The sequence below is a fragment of the Macrobrachium rosenbergii genome, chromosome 36 (genome assembly GCF_040412425.1).
Source record: "Macrobrachium rosenbergii isolate ZJJX-2024 chromosome 36, ASM4041242v1, whole genome shotgun sequence".
Lineage (NCBI taxonomy): Eukaryota > Metazoa > Arthropoda > Malacostraca > Decapoda > Palaemonidae > Macrobrachium > Macrobrachium rosenbergii.
The window spans coordinates 7,535,300-7,550,555 of NC_089776.1; the positions used below are offsets into that span (position 1 = coordinate 7,535,300).

Sequence of the window (15,256 nt, forward strand, 5' to 3'; positions counted from 1 at the left end):
ACTTACCAATTAACTTTCCAACTTTCTTGTACATATGAATGCAGCTTCTCTCTGAATGCACAATACACATCAAGGTCGTCTTTGGGATTCCAACACTATGCTGTTAAATATGACATAGTCCACCAAGCATCAAGATGGTCCAGTCTCAAACTTTTGAGATGGCAGGTGGCTGTGCCATCAGCCCACCATCACCCACAGTAGCACATAGGGACTACCTCCGATTCACTAGCAACAGTCTCTATGCACACCACTGGAAATGTGGCTTAGAGATGACAATACAGTAGTCACCAGTTGCGTGACTTAGGCCACTTCCGTGCACAAACTTATCACTGTCACTTGTGATGCACCTGTTAACCTGTTTCTTCCCAGTTCTACTCCTTGTTAATGAGACAACAACACAACATTGTCTTCATGTCAATCAACTTACGTACAATATTCTGCTAGTTTACCTGGCTGGGCAGAGGTATTTTATGTTCTCCCATCCTGACTATTTCATCTTGCTTGACACAGATGGAAAGTTCCAGAAATGAGGAAGCATCAGGGCATTTCATTACAAATAAATCAGTTAAAAATTATCCAGGTACACAATTTTGGGACTTTCAATATCATCAGAACTGCATAAATTAGTGAAAATATTACTTTTGACATTCACAGAGGCTAGAAAACACTGTAGCACTATTCAAAGCCCTAGATCATAAAGTGATAAGTGACATGAAAACGAATGAGTTTTTCTTGAAAACCCTAATCCATTCTGGGTAAAATTCATTCCCTACAAATAATCCCTTTTGGGCATAGTAATCAATTCTCTAAAACTCTTATTCCTAAGGTGAAATTAAAGTCAGAGCAATTATTAATATTTAATCTAAAGCAGCATACAAAATTTCAGGTTGAGATTGTATCTATTGCCAATTTTATGAAAGCAGTAATTCAGGCTATTTATGATAATGGGGTGACAAAACACTTAATGCAAGATATCATAAGGCCTAATATTAATACACTATGTGGAATGAGTCATGTACAGTACATAGGACACATGATTACATGGTAATAGGGCAACATTGATGTGGAAACCGCAATCTATCGTGTCCAGAGAAATTCATCAGTAAGTACCAAAATCTTCCTAAACACAAAAGGCTTCTGTTTGCTTGTATTCAGCTGTTAGACTAAAGTAACTTTGCCAATGGCATTTCAACTGACAGCGTACACTTAATTAGCACTATGTAGGCCTTTTGTTAAGGTTACTTGGTCTAACTGGAATAGACTTTTCCAGAGGGAAAAGAGAGGAGAAAAAGATTCATGGCATGCTATAATACGGGTCTTCTAGTACACACGAATGTTTAAATAGGAGAGGTGTCAAAAAACGAGAAAACAGGTGAAACCCCACGATTGCGTTGCCCACAACAATGCATCTAAGTTAACGTCTCAAAACGATTCTCTGGAGGATGTTCTCTGGCCCTGTGCTGCAGTTGCTTTGCATTTCATTTTATACTTACAGTTACGAATAAAAGTCCTAACATTTAAAACAGACAAAAAGGCACCGTAGATACAGGGCCAAAAAACATATTTGCCCTTTAAATGTGATCCCCACCAAGGTTCACGAGTAACGTTTAAATTTCATAGGCTGGGGGGATACAAAAATACTGTATACTTACACACTTTTTTTCCTTCAAATAATGCCAAACTTAAAAGTTCACTGGAATTTGAGAAGAAGGTTTTAAAGAGGCAGACTAGAACAAACATACAGAAAAATAATTTGTTGTGGCCCAAAAATAAAAAAGTTCATCCTTAAGAAATATGTATCATCTGCAATCACTGCACCCAAAATGCCCAGTAATCACATACTGGGTCACTTTCCACTGTCACTACAGATCTAGAGTACGTGATAATGGAGTACCTCAGCTTCTTGGCCAGGGTCAGCCCCCCCTCTAGTGTCCCACCTCCCATAGCGAGAGGGTCGTCCCTCTAAACAGTCCAATTTGAAATTTGCTAAGGATGTTTATCATGAGGAACAGCCTAGGATAAAAGTTACCTGTTGGGGTGAGTCATGATGAATATGACTACTGGGGGCACCGCATAGGTACAACCTGAATTGGTGTTACTAATACCAAGGTAAGTTATTTTGCTCTTTCATCAACTTTTTGTTGATCCTAGGGTTTATCATTGATTTTTTTAAAAATTAATACATTATAATAATAATAATAATAATGCAATTACTAGTTGCCCATAGCATAAGTACGCGTCCATTCTCGTGCAATGCGAATAGCCTCCGATTCATTCACCTGTTGGAAAAAAGTATTTCCATTAGAAAAAATGTAAATTCTGTCAGTCTAAACATCAAAAGGATTTTTTGGGGGGGAAGGGTCAAGTAGTCTAAATAAACTGCAATTTTTTTCAAGTGATATTACATTTGTCTTACATATTTGAAAATTAAATTTGTCTTATATCTTTTGTAAATTAAATGTGGGTGTACATGGATTATAACTCACCTTTGTAACTACTGACAAATGTGGGGATGTTTCAAGGAAGGATTATGATACAGAACTCCAGGTTTAAATGTGTAAAATGAAATATATCTTAATTTGTAATTTGTTCCTATAAGCTTTTGTTGTATATATAGACTCACTCATGGAAAATGAAGTGATGAACCTCCACCAGGTCCTAAGTAGTGTGTGCCCATAGTATGTGATGAGTGGACAGGTCCACCACTAGTCAGACATGTCAGCATGAACCTTCAATACAACCTGGCATTACTGTAATGTTGGCTGATAGGATTCTGTGTTAGTGTTTTGTTCATCAGGCTAAGTCACTCTATGACTGAAGAGAGCAAAACACCACAAATTAAGACTGTCGAGAGCTATGAAAGGGACAAAGGAAAGGAAGAGACCAGTCATCTGTCCAGTCTGCTTTGCTAACCTAAGCCCAACCATGAGCTTCATGCAAGATGCTAACCTATCCAAAAGGAGCTGGGCTGCTAAGAAATGACTTAGTACTATTACTGGGACCAGGAAAAGAGTTCAAGATCTTATAGGTATCTTCTGTGTGTGAAAGAAAGCAGTTATGTCTAGTAGATTTCTACCCTTAATGTCTGACACAAATAATTCTGCCTGAAAAAGATAGAAGTAAAGAAAGCAGGGGTCTAAATATTCTCTTACTAGAAGACTCAGGAGAGAAATCTGCTCTCCAACAAAGGATCATGACCTGACAAATGTGCAGGACAGTCACACCAAAGAATGAGTCATTCTACAAGTTCTTAGAGATGAAGAAAAATAAACAGCTTTTTCCATAGTTTGAAGCTGACTGAACTACACTCAAGAAAGAAACCACTTCTCTTGCTCAGTCATTGGGAATGAGCAACATTCTCTACTCTGCACTGGTAGTAAATGATATGAAGCAATCAGCTGATGAAAGATAAACATATGAATTAATTATAAAAACAATTTTCCAAGGCCAATGGTGGTTAGCTTCAAGATCCATTTTATACAGCCTGTGTTGTAAGTGATAACAGATATTCTGTAAATAAAAATGGAAAACAAATACAAAATGAAAAGGACCACCGATGCCTGCAAAAAAATATACTGGAGCTGTAGGAGAGTAAACAAGGTAAACGTACTACACTGTAGGGTAGAATTCACCACTTTTATACATATGCTATTAGTATCAGCATAGGGCTAAAACCTTGGTGTTTTGTATTTTCCACATTGTAACTGGTGATACAATTATAGCATCAAACAGTAAATTAAGGTATAATATTGTCTCACAACAATAAACTGTACTTAACTGTACTGCAAGGTTAAATATGATCCACAAATGTATGTTCACTGGCGACCTATTAATTGACTGATAGATAAAAATTGGGGCATACAGCCAATCAAAGGGGCAATTTCAGTTATTCAGTGCTTATAACAGTGATAAAGGAGTTGGAGTGGTAGGAAAGTAAGCTGAAAGAATGCTAAAAAATGGGTGCAGCTAGGGGCCAAAGGGACACTACCAACAACCATCACTAATGCCTACAGTGCATCACTAGAGGTGCACTGAAGGCACACACCTCCCTAAAGAGAATGGTGACCTGCAGATGGGTAATAAATCTACTTTATATACCAATCACCCAATCACAAATAGGGAACAACCTGTAGTAGCAAGACAACATTTTGTACAGGTATTGAAGGACGGAATGCCTCCTTTTCTTCTTAGGCATATCTTGAAAAGATTACCCAGAAGGATAAACTGGGGTCAAATGATCTAGCACAGATTCCTGAAAAGAAGAGCTTGGCAAGAAAGACAAATCTCCCAAGAAGAAACACACTATCAATGCATATCCTATGAAGTCTCCTACACCAATGTCAGAGGAAGGGGGAAATCATGTTGACCATAGTCAAACCGAAAAACACTGTCCTCGTCAAGTCTCCAGATGGGGCAAGGCTATCAGTAGAGCAGAATGTTATAACATGTACATTTAGATCACCCTCAGCCTGCAAAACTTTTCTAACTGTAACCTCATAAGCTTCATCATATCTCGTTTCTCTTCTTGTGTTACTGCCTGAGATGCTCAGATACAGTTAGGGGTACGCAGTATCTGCAAACTTACCTTCCAAAGTTCTGCTACATCATTTGCTAAAGGATCATCTGGATTAGGCGCAGAAAGTAGAGCTTGGATAGACAGCAAAACCGTCCTGATCTGTAGAGCAGGGCTCCACTTATCTGAAATCAATGACAATATAGGTCAGAAGGAAACTATCAAGAACACAAAGAGAAAAAAAAATTAAATAAAAAATCTTCAAACATCCTAAGTTTCTAAACATATTCCTGCATTTTCTGGGGTCAAAGGCACATTCCAAATTTGACCTCCCCCCCTAAAAAATAATAATAAAATAAATAAAATAAAATAAAATAATTAAACGAAAAGTTGCAACCACTTTTTTTCAGTTCATTTTAAATTAATTTATCTTAAAAATACTTTGTTTTTCAATTTCACTGATTTTAATAAGCTCTGCTCAAGTTGGCATATCAGCACACCAAGAAACTTCAGATTTCCCAAGCAGTGTATAGAGAGTATAAACTAACTATAAGTTTGAGCAGCATTTCATCTCAAAGCATGCATATGGATGATGCTACAGCTGCTGCAGTAATTCAAGATTTTGACAGTACTGGATGTAGCTTTATGCAGCAATTGTTTTTAAAAACACCACTTGAACATGACCTCCCAAACAGAACAATAAAACCTGAATAAAGATTGAAAATTTTTATCATGAAACCCTGAAAACACTTAGCACATTGAACCAAACAAAAACTTCTTTCAGTTTTCTTCTGAAGATGGAAAGAGAAACCCACAAGATTCTTGTGTATAACTTGTTTACTGGTAATATGTAAATATTTACCAGTAAACAAGTTATACACAAGAATCTTGTTGGTTTCTCTTTCCAACTTAGCACATTGCTATCATTACATTTTATAAAAAGAGCATATGAACATAACATGTACAGACATCACCCCACTTACAAATGAATTACGATCCAGATGGTCATTTGCATGCTGAATTGTTTGTTCAGTTACTGTCCTCTTTATGCCTATTTCAGTACAGCACGATATAAAATCAATATAGTACTATAGGTTTTTTCATCCTGAAACACAATACACTGTACACACAGTACTGCATGCATAGAATAGGTCCGCAAAACAAACTCTGAACTTACGGGTGGCAAAGGGGAGTGCTTTGAACATAATTTTATTTTGCAATCCTGTTTGCTTGTATCTTTGAATGTTTGTAAGTGGAACGTTTCAAGTAGGGTGGTGTCTGTATATGTTAGATTAAACAGTCTTCCTAAAAAGAAATTAAAATACAGGTGCAATAATACTGATAAACAACACTCAAGTTCATTGATTCATCTACCACTTTTGTTTTGTTTTCATACTTTATTAATTATCCAAACTAAGTATAATTTACACAACTCATTCAGAGGTCACAGACAGGAGTCCTGATTGATGGCAAGCAAAAATAACCTTCCTCTAAGGTTTGATTAGACCAATGAAAAACAAAACCTTTGACGTTAAGGATGCATGGTAAATTCCTTTGACTTATTTCAGGAAAAAAAAAAAAATAGCATTTTTGACACAGGGAACTATAATACATTACAAAAGTTATTATGAAAGATTCACCCCACAAAAAATTATCACCTAATGTGTTCCCTTCCACTTCTGGTAAATGCAAACTATACTGACCCCCAAGTTGCACTGCTTCCTACCTACGACTTCTATTTGTAAAGTTTTTCACAGCTAGCCTAGCTTTCTAACCGATCAAACCTTGTCTTTCAAAAACAAATCACTGGGCAAGCCTCAACTCTATAAATATCTGTAGCATAATTAAGCTACTATTTTTAATTATAACATTGAAAAGGCAGAACAAGACTTTACAAGTCAACTAAAAACAAACTTCAAATAGTGGGAAGGCTATTCTTAACTCAAACCTCTTTTCTCCACAAACTCAAGAATAATAAGAAGAGGATCCCAGCCCTATAGAATACTAAATAAGATATAAAAGACTGTGAAACTTGCCAACCCACTTTGAGGTGGGTAAGGCTACCACAAAAACAGGCTTGAGGATGAGGTCTCAATATGAGACCTCAGCAAAGGGGCCCTATGGCACCAGAGTTAGGCTGTGGAAGGGCAAGACAGTTCAAAGCTCCACGGGCATGGGCAACTCTCCTGAGGAAGAGGGGTCCATACAAATTTACAGATAATTTATTTCCATAAAAATAATAAGGGGCTGATAACTTATTTCCATATAAAGAATTTTACAAATATTTTTATTTCTAAGACTCAGAATAAGTTCATTCCCACAAATATATAGGTCTGTGTGGGTGGGATGGTGGGAGGGGGGCCTGACAAAACTTATTCCTGAGGATGCCTGCATCCTCATCAAAGCTACGGTATAAACATATTACACAAAGGAAGAAGCTTCACTAACCTTTAAGAATATCAAGGCAAATTCTTCCTAGTTTATCAATGTTGGGGTGGTAAATTTTTGTCATAAATCTGGAAACAAAGTATATCACAATTAAAATACAAATACGGTACCCAAATAATAGGTATTGTTACATGCACGCAAAATATAAGAATCAGATTCGACAGAGCAGTTCACTAGAGGAGAAAACTTCATAATCAAACTATCCAGAGATGTTAAACTCAGCAGAACAATATATAAAAGACCCAGGATCACTGTCTAAAACAAAAGGCACACCTGACAGAAGAATAAATTACTGCTCACCTTACTTTGGGGGCACTCATAGGATATTCTTCAGGAAGAAATAATTCTAGTTTAAAAACTCCTCCCTGAAATGGTGACCCTTCGGGACCTGTCAAGCAAAGTGGATTACGTTAATCACAACAAGTATAATGTTTACTTCGTCCGTAAAGAAATCTCATCTACAGATAAGAAAAAATCACATTTTCAGCTGTTAAAAATATCATGGAATGCAAAACAATTTTGTAACTATTGTGGTGTTAATGACTGCAAGACCTGGTACCGTATATACTCGTGTAACGCCTGAGCTCGCATTTCGTGTGACCCCCAAATTTTCACCCTTAAAAAATGATTTTATTGTGTATCTCATGTCTTACGCGAGTTCCCTTTTTTGAGACCAAATTACAACAGACTAAACTCTTTTCCTCCATCTCCTAATTAAATAAGTTAAAAAAAGTAAAGAGAATGATAAAAGTACCATCAGTAATGTTGTACTCGTTGCGTACATGCGTAAAGCCATAAACAACTAAACGAGAAACAGCTGTTTTGCTATGAACAACTGAATTGGATAACAACAGCTGTTTTGCTTGCATTTCAACCATCGTACAACTGTAAAAAATTACTGTAGTTATGCTACAAATGATGTTAAGTAGAATACGACTGATATATTTTTACATTATACCCTTACTCATTATGGAGAAAAGATCGGCAAGGAAATATACTGCTAAATTTACGCTGCAAGTTGTAGCTGAAGTTGAGAAAACAATGTTTAAGCTTCTAGTGACTATAAATTACCATGCATCGGCAACTTGGACGAAACTCAACCATAAATAAACTTGGAGAGAAAAGTATTTTAACCCAAACTACTGGGCGTAAATGAATGTATTTTACTGTTGTTTTCACGCTGATAAAAGATAAATTAAAGCTCATATTATGATGAAATCAAGTGAAAATAGTGAACGGAATCTAATTTTTTTTTTTTTTTACATAAAAAACATGGCCCCAATACCATCCATTAAAGAAAAAATAACTAAATTTAGTTCACAAAGAGACATTCATGTTATATTTTGACTTAAAAATGCTTCGTATAACGAAAAATAACACTGTCCCATATAAATAAGAGTATCTAGAGATTCATTTATGCTAACTAGAAGCAAGAAAATCACTCTTATTTCATCATACATACTAAACATACACTGGAAAAGTCTGTTTGTTTGGTTAAGCATGTTCTTCCATAACAAAATCTATGCTGGCTGTCTAGAACTATAGTGCTTGATTCTAAGTGTCTCATGTCATCTACTACAATGGATTCCTGTATCTTTTCATTAGCTGAAATCATTCTGGTAAGTTTTTAGTTTCCTGCCTCCATAGAAAACCCTTCTTGAATACCAGGGAATCAGTTTTCAATTAAAATTCTTTATTGCTTATAATTCCTTCAAAGATCCCTCTACATCAGAGACTTTGTTTTTGGTTCAACTTCCTTTTTTTTTCATTTTTAGAATCCACTGTTATTTTCAGCTTTCTTAACCCTTACACTGCTTGATAATAAATTGCATCTAATAAAAAAACATGTATAAAATTTGCCTCTGATAGTGAGTACTCTTCCTACACTTAAGGATACGCAACAAAACAAGGAACTACGTACCAGCTACAACAACATGAAAGTATCTTGCATTGCTTTCATCTGGAACTGCAGAGATTCCTGGTACAGGTTCTGCCATAAGCCGCTGAGTTTCCTGAAAATGGGAAATTTTTAGTTAAAAGCAACAAAATTTATTTTAATGTAAACCCAACTACTCACAGAAGGCTATCTGTGCGGTAAGCACTGTAGGGGAAACATCAAATAGAAAAAAGAACAACTCTCCCCATTTCCTCCATATGTCCAGGGACCATAATACCAACAACATTTAACTGTCATTCTAATGTGTTGTCTGAACTTACCCCAAGAAAACAGGAGATATAAGGAGGACCCTCTTCAATAAACTGATTCATTTGTATAAAAAAATAACACCCTGAATGGTTACTCAAGGGGCTAGGACTCCTGTAGATAAAGAACTTTTTTAACTGAGACACTGGAGAGGCAAACTGCTGAGTAAAGATAGTCTGGAAACAAGTTATCAGGGCTAAGAAGGGGACATGTAGTTGGACTAGTTCTCTTTCAATCAGTACATTTGGACTCTCTCCCTTCAAGACTTGGAAATACAATACGATACACTTACTCCTTCCATAAAGCGTAGCTGGAAGTACTCCACTAGAAATATGATCACGAGGAAAGAGTAGTCACGAAGAGGAGGAAGGAGCCTTGGTGGGGCCGTGGTTCCTTCAGGGGGCAATACTATTTGGCCTGCCGACACCTATCAGCCAATGAAATATAAAATCCAGAGATTCATGAGATACGTCACGAGTAAAACTTAACAAAAGTTGTCAGAGACGTCCATGAATTTAGAATGGCTTCTGCCTCCAAGTCGAAACAGGACACCAAAATAGCTCAATTCCCTAAGCACTAATTGTAATGAATGCCTGGCCCTTGCGAGTGTTCTTACAGGAATCTTAACCAAATGGAAATGGAGTTCATACCAACTTCAACCTTACATTCACCAAACAACATCAACTATTGCAAGAATTGTTTTTTGAAAGATTTTGCCCTAAGGTATGTTCTTTCTGTTTGATTGAGCAATGGTAAAGGTCTGCTTCTCTCCCTGTTTCCAATTAAATGGCACAAGTAACGAACTGTGATGCAGCCTGATGTCAGGAGAAAGTTACCAGTGTCTTGGCAATAAAACCATGGATATAAGACAGATCTCTGTTCTTCCAATCAGACGAATGGGCGATAAGCCAAGAGGTGGTGTGGGTCCAAAACTGGTTTTGATAACATCCCCAGTGTGGCAATGCAGTGTCTCTACACTATGCTTGCTTTAGAGGGTAGCAGATTGATGTGAATGGATGTTCAATGTCCTTCTTTCTGATACTAACAACTTTATAACTACCGTTTGTCTACCTCTAGAGGGCAAACACTGGAGAAGGTGAAATCTGTTGACAACCCCCATGAACAAACCCATAGAAACCAACTACAGTACACAGAAAGGCTGTTACTACCCTGACTAACGGGGGAGGTTACAAACACTCTAACCGAACCCAAACTTAAATTACAGCTATGCAAGAATGCATCTTCAAACATAATTCACTAATAAGCTGATATCCAAGTTGTTAGTAATTTGCTTAGGATGATGACAAGACATTTTGAGAAATCCTTCTTTAACCCTTTTCACTTATGACTCTTATAAACATTTAAATTTGTGGGCAGTGGCAGGGACTCAAGCAGTGAGCGTAAAAATGCTTATACCTTTTTTTGTTCAATGATGCATATCTCCGACAATTTTCAAGGTAGACCGGTCAATTTTATTTCATTTTGCAGCTGATTACTTATTCTATATGACACAAAAAAATCACCCAAAATAACGTAGGTGAAATAATAAGTAGTAATTACAATACAAGAAAATTTTGCACTTTCTCCCCCCAAAATAATCTGTGAGAAAATAACACCAAGGAATACAGTATATGTAAAAATGAATGATAAAGTAACAAAGTTTTCCGTAAATAAGTGGCATTCAGTCCACTGTTTGTCACCCCCCTCTCTCTCTCTCTCTCTCAGAAACAAAAGTATACCTTAGTTTAACCAGACCACTGAGCTGATTAACAGCTCTCCTAGGGCTGGCCCAAAGGATCAGACTTATTTTACGTGGCTAAGAACCAATTGGTTACCTACCAATGGGACCTACAGCTTCTTGTGGAATCCGAACCACATTATGCCGAGAAATTAATTTCTATCACCAGAAATAAGTTCCTCTAATTCTTCATTGGCCGGCCAGAGATTCGAACTCGGGCCTAGCAGAGTGCTAGCCGAGAATGGTACCGACCAGTCCAACGAAGAATCTCTCCGAAACAAAGATAAATGATGTACTTATAGAATCAAAATCTAAAACAATACAAAACAATCATACATTTTACATATGCATAAAAAGTCTCTCTCTCTCTCTCTCTCTCTCGTGTGCACGCACTCCCTCACACACACAGAAGAAAGATAAGTAATGTAATTATAGAATAAAAATCTAAAACTATGTAAAACAAATAAATGATGTAATTATAGAATAAAAAACTAAACTATACAAAATATATAAACATAAATGTTACACATAAAAAATATTAAGAACTCTCACTGAAAATGACCCTCATCTTGCCTGTTGGTTTGTACAATCTTTTCCTATTTTTTGACGGTTGGATGACGTTTATATCTGCCATCAGTGAAGCAAAGGACCTGAGTTTGGACGACGTTTAGATCCGTCATCGGTAAGCGAAAAGGGCCACGCCTATTTCATTACTGACAGAACAAGAAAAGTTTGCCTGAAAAGTTATCCTTTCGGCCTAGTTCAATAAGGCTGGAAAATGCCTTGCATACAACAGACTGAAACGACCTTAATATGAACGAACACAGTTGCAACTGCGGCTTATCTACAGTGTCATGTAAAGTATCACAGACTATATTTCCTGCTACTCGGCCTAAACGCAACTCTCTTGCCGCAGCATCAACAGAATTTGGTGATTTTTACCCCATACTGGTTTTGGATACGCAGTGAATCTGCCATCTTCAATAAATCCCAAACAATCCATAACTTCTAGATGGCTCACGGCCAAATGAATGTGATCAACTTACAACTCCACTGGAAACCTCAAAAAGGGCAGAAAGGTGGAATGAAGAAAATGTACAATTGGAATATAGAATTAGGCCAAAACCAAGCGGTGGGACCTATGAGGTCATTCAGAGCTGGAAAGGAAAGTAAAGTGCGTCCGTAACTTACAGCGATTCGATCTTGCAGCGCTTTTTCAGTGCCGTTAACGCCGTTGATGGCGCTAACAGCAAGAATAGGCATCAAGTTAACGGCGCTGTAACTTGATGCAACATCAAGTTACGGCGGCAAAAGTGCCGGTAACGGAGTAAAATCGACTTACGGCGCGGAGCTGGATCGGATCCCATGCTGTAAGTCGAGGACGCACTGTATTATTTTATGCATGTTGCCAATTCACGATATGAAACTGTAACCTTCATTTTGTAAAAGAGCTCTTCATTCTCGTTATTTTGAACCCCATAAACACTATACGCAAAGGATAAATAAAAAATGAATCAAATTACAACTTATAAGGTAAGACAATATCGGCTGCTCACTTCCTACATAGCTAATATGGCAAAATTGTACCCAGTAAACAGCTCTAGGTTACGTTAGATTGGTATTTTTAGGTTCTTTTAGTGCCCTGTCATTTTCTGGCCATTTCTGCGAGAAAAACCCAAAATAGTTTTCATGCAAACATGGCGGCTGGGGTCTTATTGGCAACTTATAAAATTTTATGAAAAGGAAATGGAGTAGAAAGGTTCGAAAGGTATAATAGGGGGAAAACCTCCCGCAGTTGTACTATAAAACAATCGTTTGGTAATTCTAAGTATTACCTCCGCGCCTGTTTTACCTTGGAAACTGGTTTTTTCGACACTTCTAGGGCTTCTGATACTGGCGGTGCATTTGTTTGTTGTCGGCCAAATGGAATGCCCCTTCGCCGTGTTCAGTACTGGCCCGGGGGTGGCGGCACCCACACGATAACGAGTTATTGCACTTGCCGGACGGGATACGAAAAGTTCCGAACAGACGTACCCGTTCTCCGTCTCTTGTGAAGATCGCATATGGAAACCCAACGTTGGATGGACTTTTAGGGGTTAATTTAGAGGTTAATTACATCGCGCGACAAAAATTGGGAGTAAATCCATAATTAGCAACCAAAAAGTCGAGTTAGATGGAAATGGCCGCCACGGATCTACTACTTAGATTACGAACGGAGGTGCCGTAAAAGGAACGAAAGGGGGCTCGAGCCAGGGGCCGCAGGGACGCTCCAAACACCCTAATGCCTACAGTGCACTGCATGAGGTGCACTGAAGGCGCCACCCCCCTCCTGCAGGGAAGAAAATGTACAAGGCCTGAGTATTGATCCTGCCACATGTTTTACGAGTCATTTGGTGGAAGCATAAACGATAATAGGATTTGGTCTGAATAGGCCTAATGCTTTTGTTAATAGGCCTTAGAGCTGCCCGATTTTCTTATAGGCCTATTGAGCAACGATTAATTCTGCGATTGTCTTGGACTAATCTATAAGAACTTATAGAGATGTATAGATAAAAGTAACATGTATATTTGGTCTCAATGATACTTTTTATAGTAGGTAGGCCTAAAAGCGACCTAAATTTATAGGCCTATTGAACAAATAGTGTCCTAGAACTCTGTGGCCTATAGAACAAATGACAAAATAATGTGTGTTCGATCTCATTAATCCTTTTTATAGTAGTTAGGCCTAAAAGCTCTTTTCATAGAACAAATGTCTTTGAATGTCTTAGACAAACCTATAAGAACTTATAGAGATATATAGATAGAAAATATATAGATCCACCTCTTCGGTCAATCGTGACCTCTGCAATAGGCCTATGTCAGCCCCGAAAAAAAACCCCTAGGCCTAAAAACCCACCTTAAACGCCACAACAGACAACCTCTCAATAAAGACGCAACAATAAATGCCCTTATGGGAAAATGAGACTTATAAGAGGCGCTAGTCAATCAAGCCTATCAAAAAATATATAATTTAAATAAAAGGTCGATTTCTTCGAAGACTTCCACCTAGGCCTATCGTGCCCCCACCCCCGAAAACAAAGGGCACGGGGGCCCCAGAGGCGTCTCAGATACCCAGGGCATCGCGCGGCGACGTCGCCGGCGTTGCCGACCGACGAGGGATTGGTCAAGGAGGGAAGGAAGAGGATGAAATACGAAGAGAGGAAGGAGATTCACGTCCGCCATGCCTGCATAGGCCTACAGTGCCGTCAACGGGAAGCGGCCCCTTATTTAACGCCTCGGCCGACGTCCCAGGGCATCCAGGGGGGACGTGACGTCCCGAAAAGAGGGCTGGACCGGGGCCACTCACCTTGATAATTCTACGAGGTAAACCCGCAGCCATTTTTGAGAAATCTCCGCACGTCGGCGAACCAACAGAAATCAGTTGTGTTCCAACAACGACATTTTTATCGTCTCGCCGTCGCGCCCGGGCAGCGGCGGTCTTCGGAAACTCTTTCGAAAGATGGCACATGAGATGTTCTGCATTTTTTTAAAGTGTTTTATTTGTAACCGGTTGCATTTGTTTTATCTCTCGGGGAATTCTCGCTTTATTCATGGTTCGGAAATTTGAAGAGGTTGGGTTCCGTCGCTCCCTGGCAGTCTTCGGAAACTCTTTCGAGAAATGGCACGAGGCTTTTACGTTTTTTTTTTTTTTAAGGATTTTTAATGACCGGTTGCATTATTATCTCTCGGGAATTCTCGCTTTATTCATCCTGAGAATATGAAAAGGATGGCTTCCAGAATGAGCGATGGAGCGAAGCGGGGAATTCGAACGGTCAGCGGCGGCGGCGGTCTTCGGAAACTCTTACGAAAAATGGCATGGGATGTTCTCCCTTTCCGGGCGATTTTTTATAACCTGGATTGTTATTATCTCTCGGGGATTCTTGCTTTATTAATCCTGAAAAAATTAAAAGGTTGACTTCTAGAATGAGCGATGGAGCGGAGCGGGGAATTCGAACGGGGAGAGAAGGGATAAGAAACTCTAGCGTTGTTTTGGCAACGGTGTGTTGTTGTTTTACCCCTTTTTTTTTTTAAACTTTCTAATAAATGCTTATCCTAAATGAATGTCATTTTCTAATATATTATAACTAATGTTATTTGATTTCCAGGAAGCGCCTTTAGTTCCTTGGGTGATTTCCGATGCTTCCGCCACACGCTTGCCTTTAAAAAGTTGGGAGGTTGGAGCTTGAAAGATAATTGGTCTTGGTCTCTGCGTAATTTTTCATTCAAATGCTTTCGTTTTTATGCTTTCACGCGGTGAAGGAATAAATCTATTAATCTAAGCTATAACTAAATATAAGGCCATTGTGCTTTACGC

The 15,256-nt window shown here is 38.4% G+C and overlaps 1 protein-coding gene across 1 annotated transcript; it reads right to left on the reverse strand.

Moving 5' to 3' along the window:
• Nucleotides 1-844: 844 nt before the first annotated feature.
• Nucleotides 845-14,417, reverse strand: ben (bendless). Its single transcript, XM_067134507.1, has 6 exons — nt 14,249-14,417; nt 8,883-8,973; nt 7,262-7,349; nt 6,962-7,029; nt 4,586-4,698; nt 845-2,279 (listed from the first exon to the last, which is right to left on the reverse strand). Exons 1-6 carry the CDS (start codon nt 14,408-14,410, stop codon nt 2,214-2,216), a joined length of 588 nt encoding a protein of 195 aa, XP_066990608.1. The 5' UTR covers nt 14,411-14,417; the 3' UTR covers nt 845-2,213.
• Nucleotides 14,418-15,256: the final 839 nt, after the last annotated feature.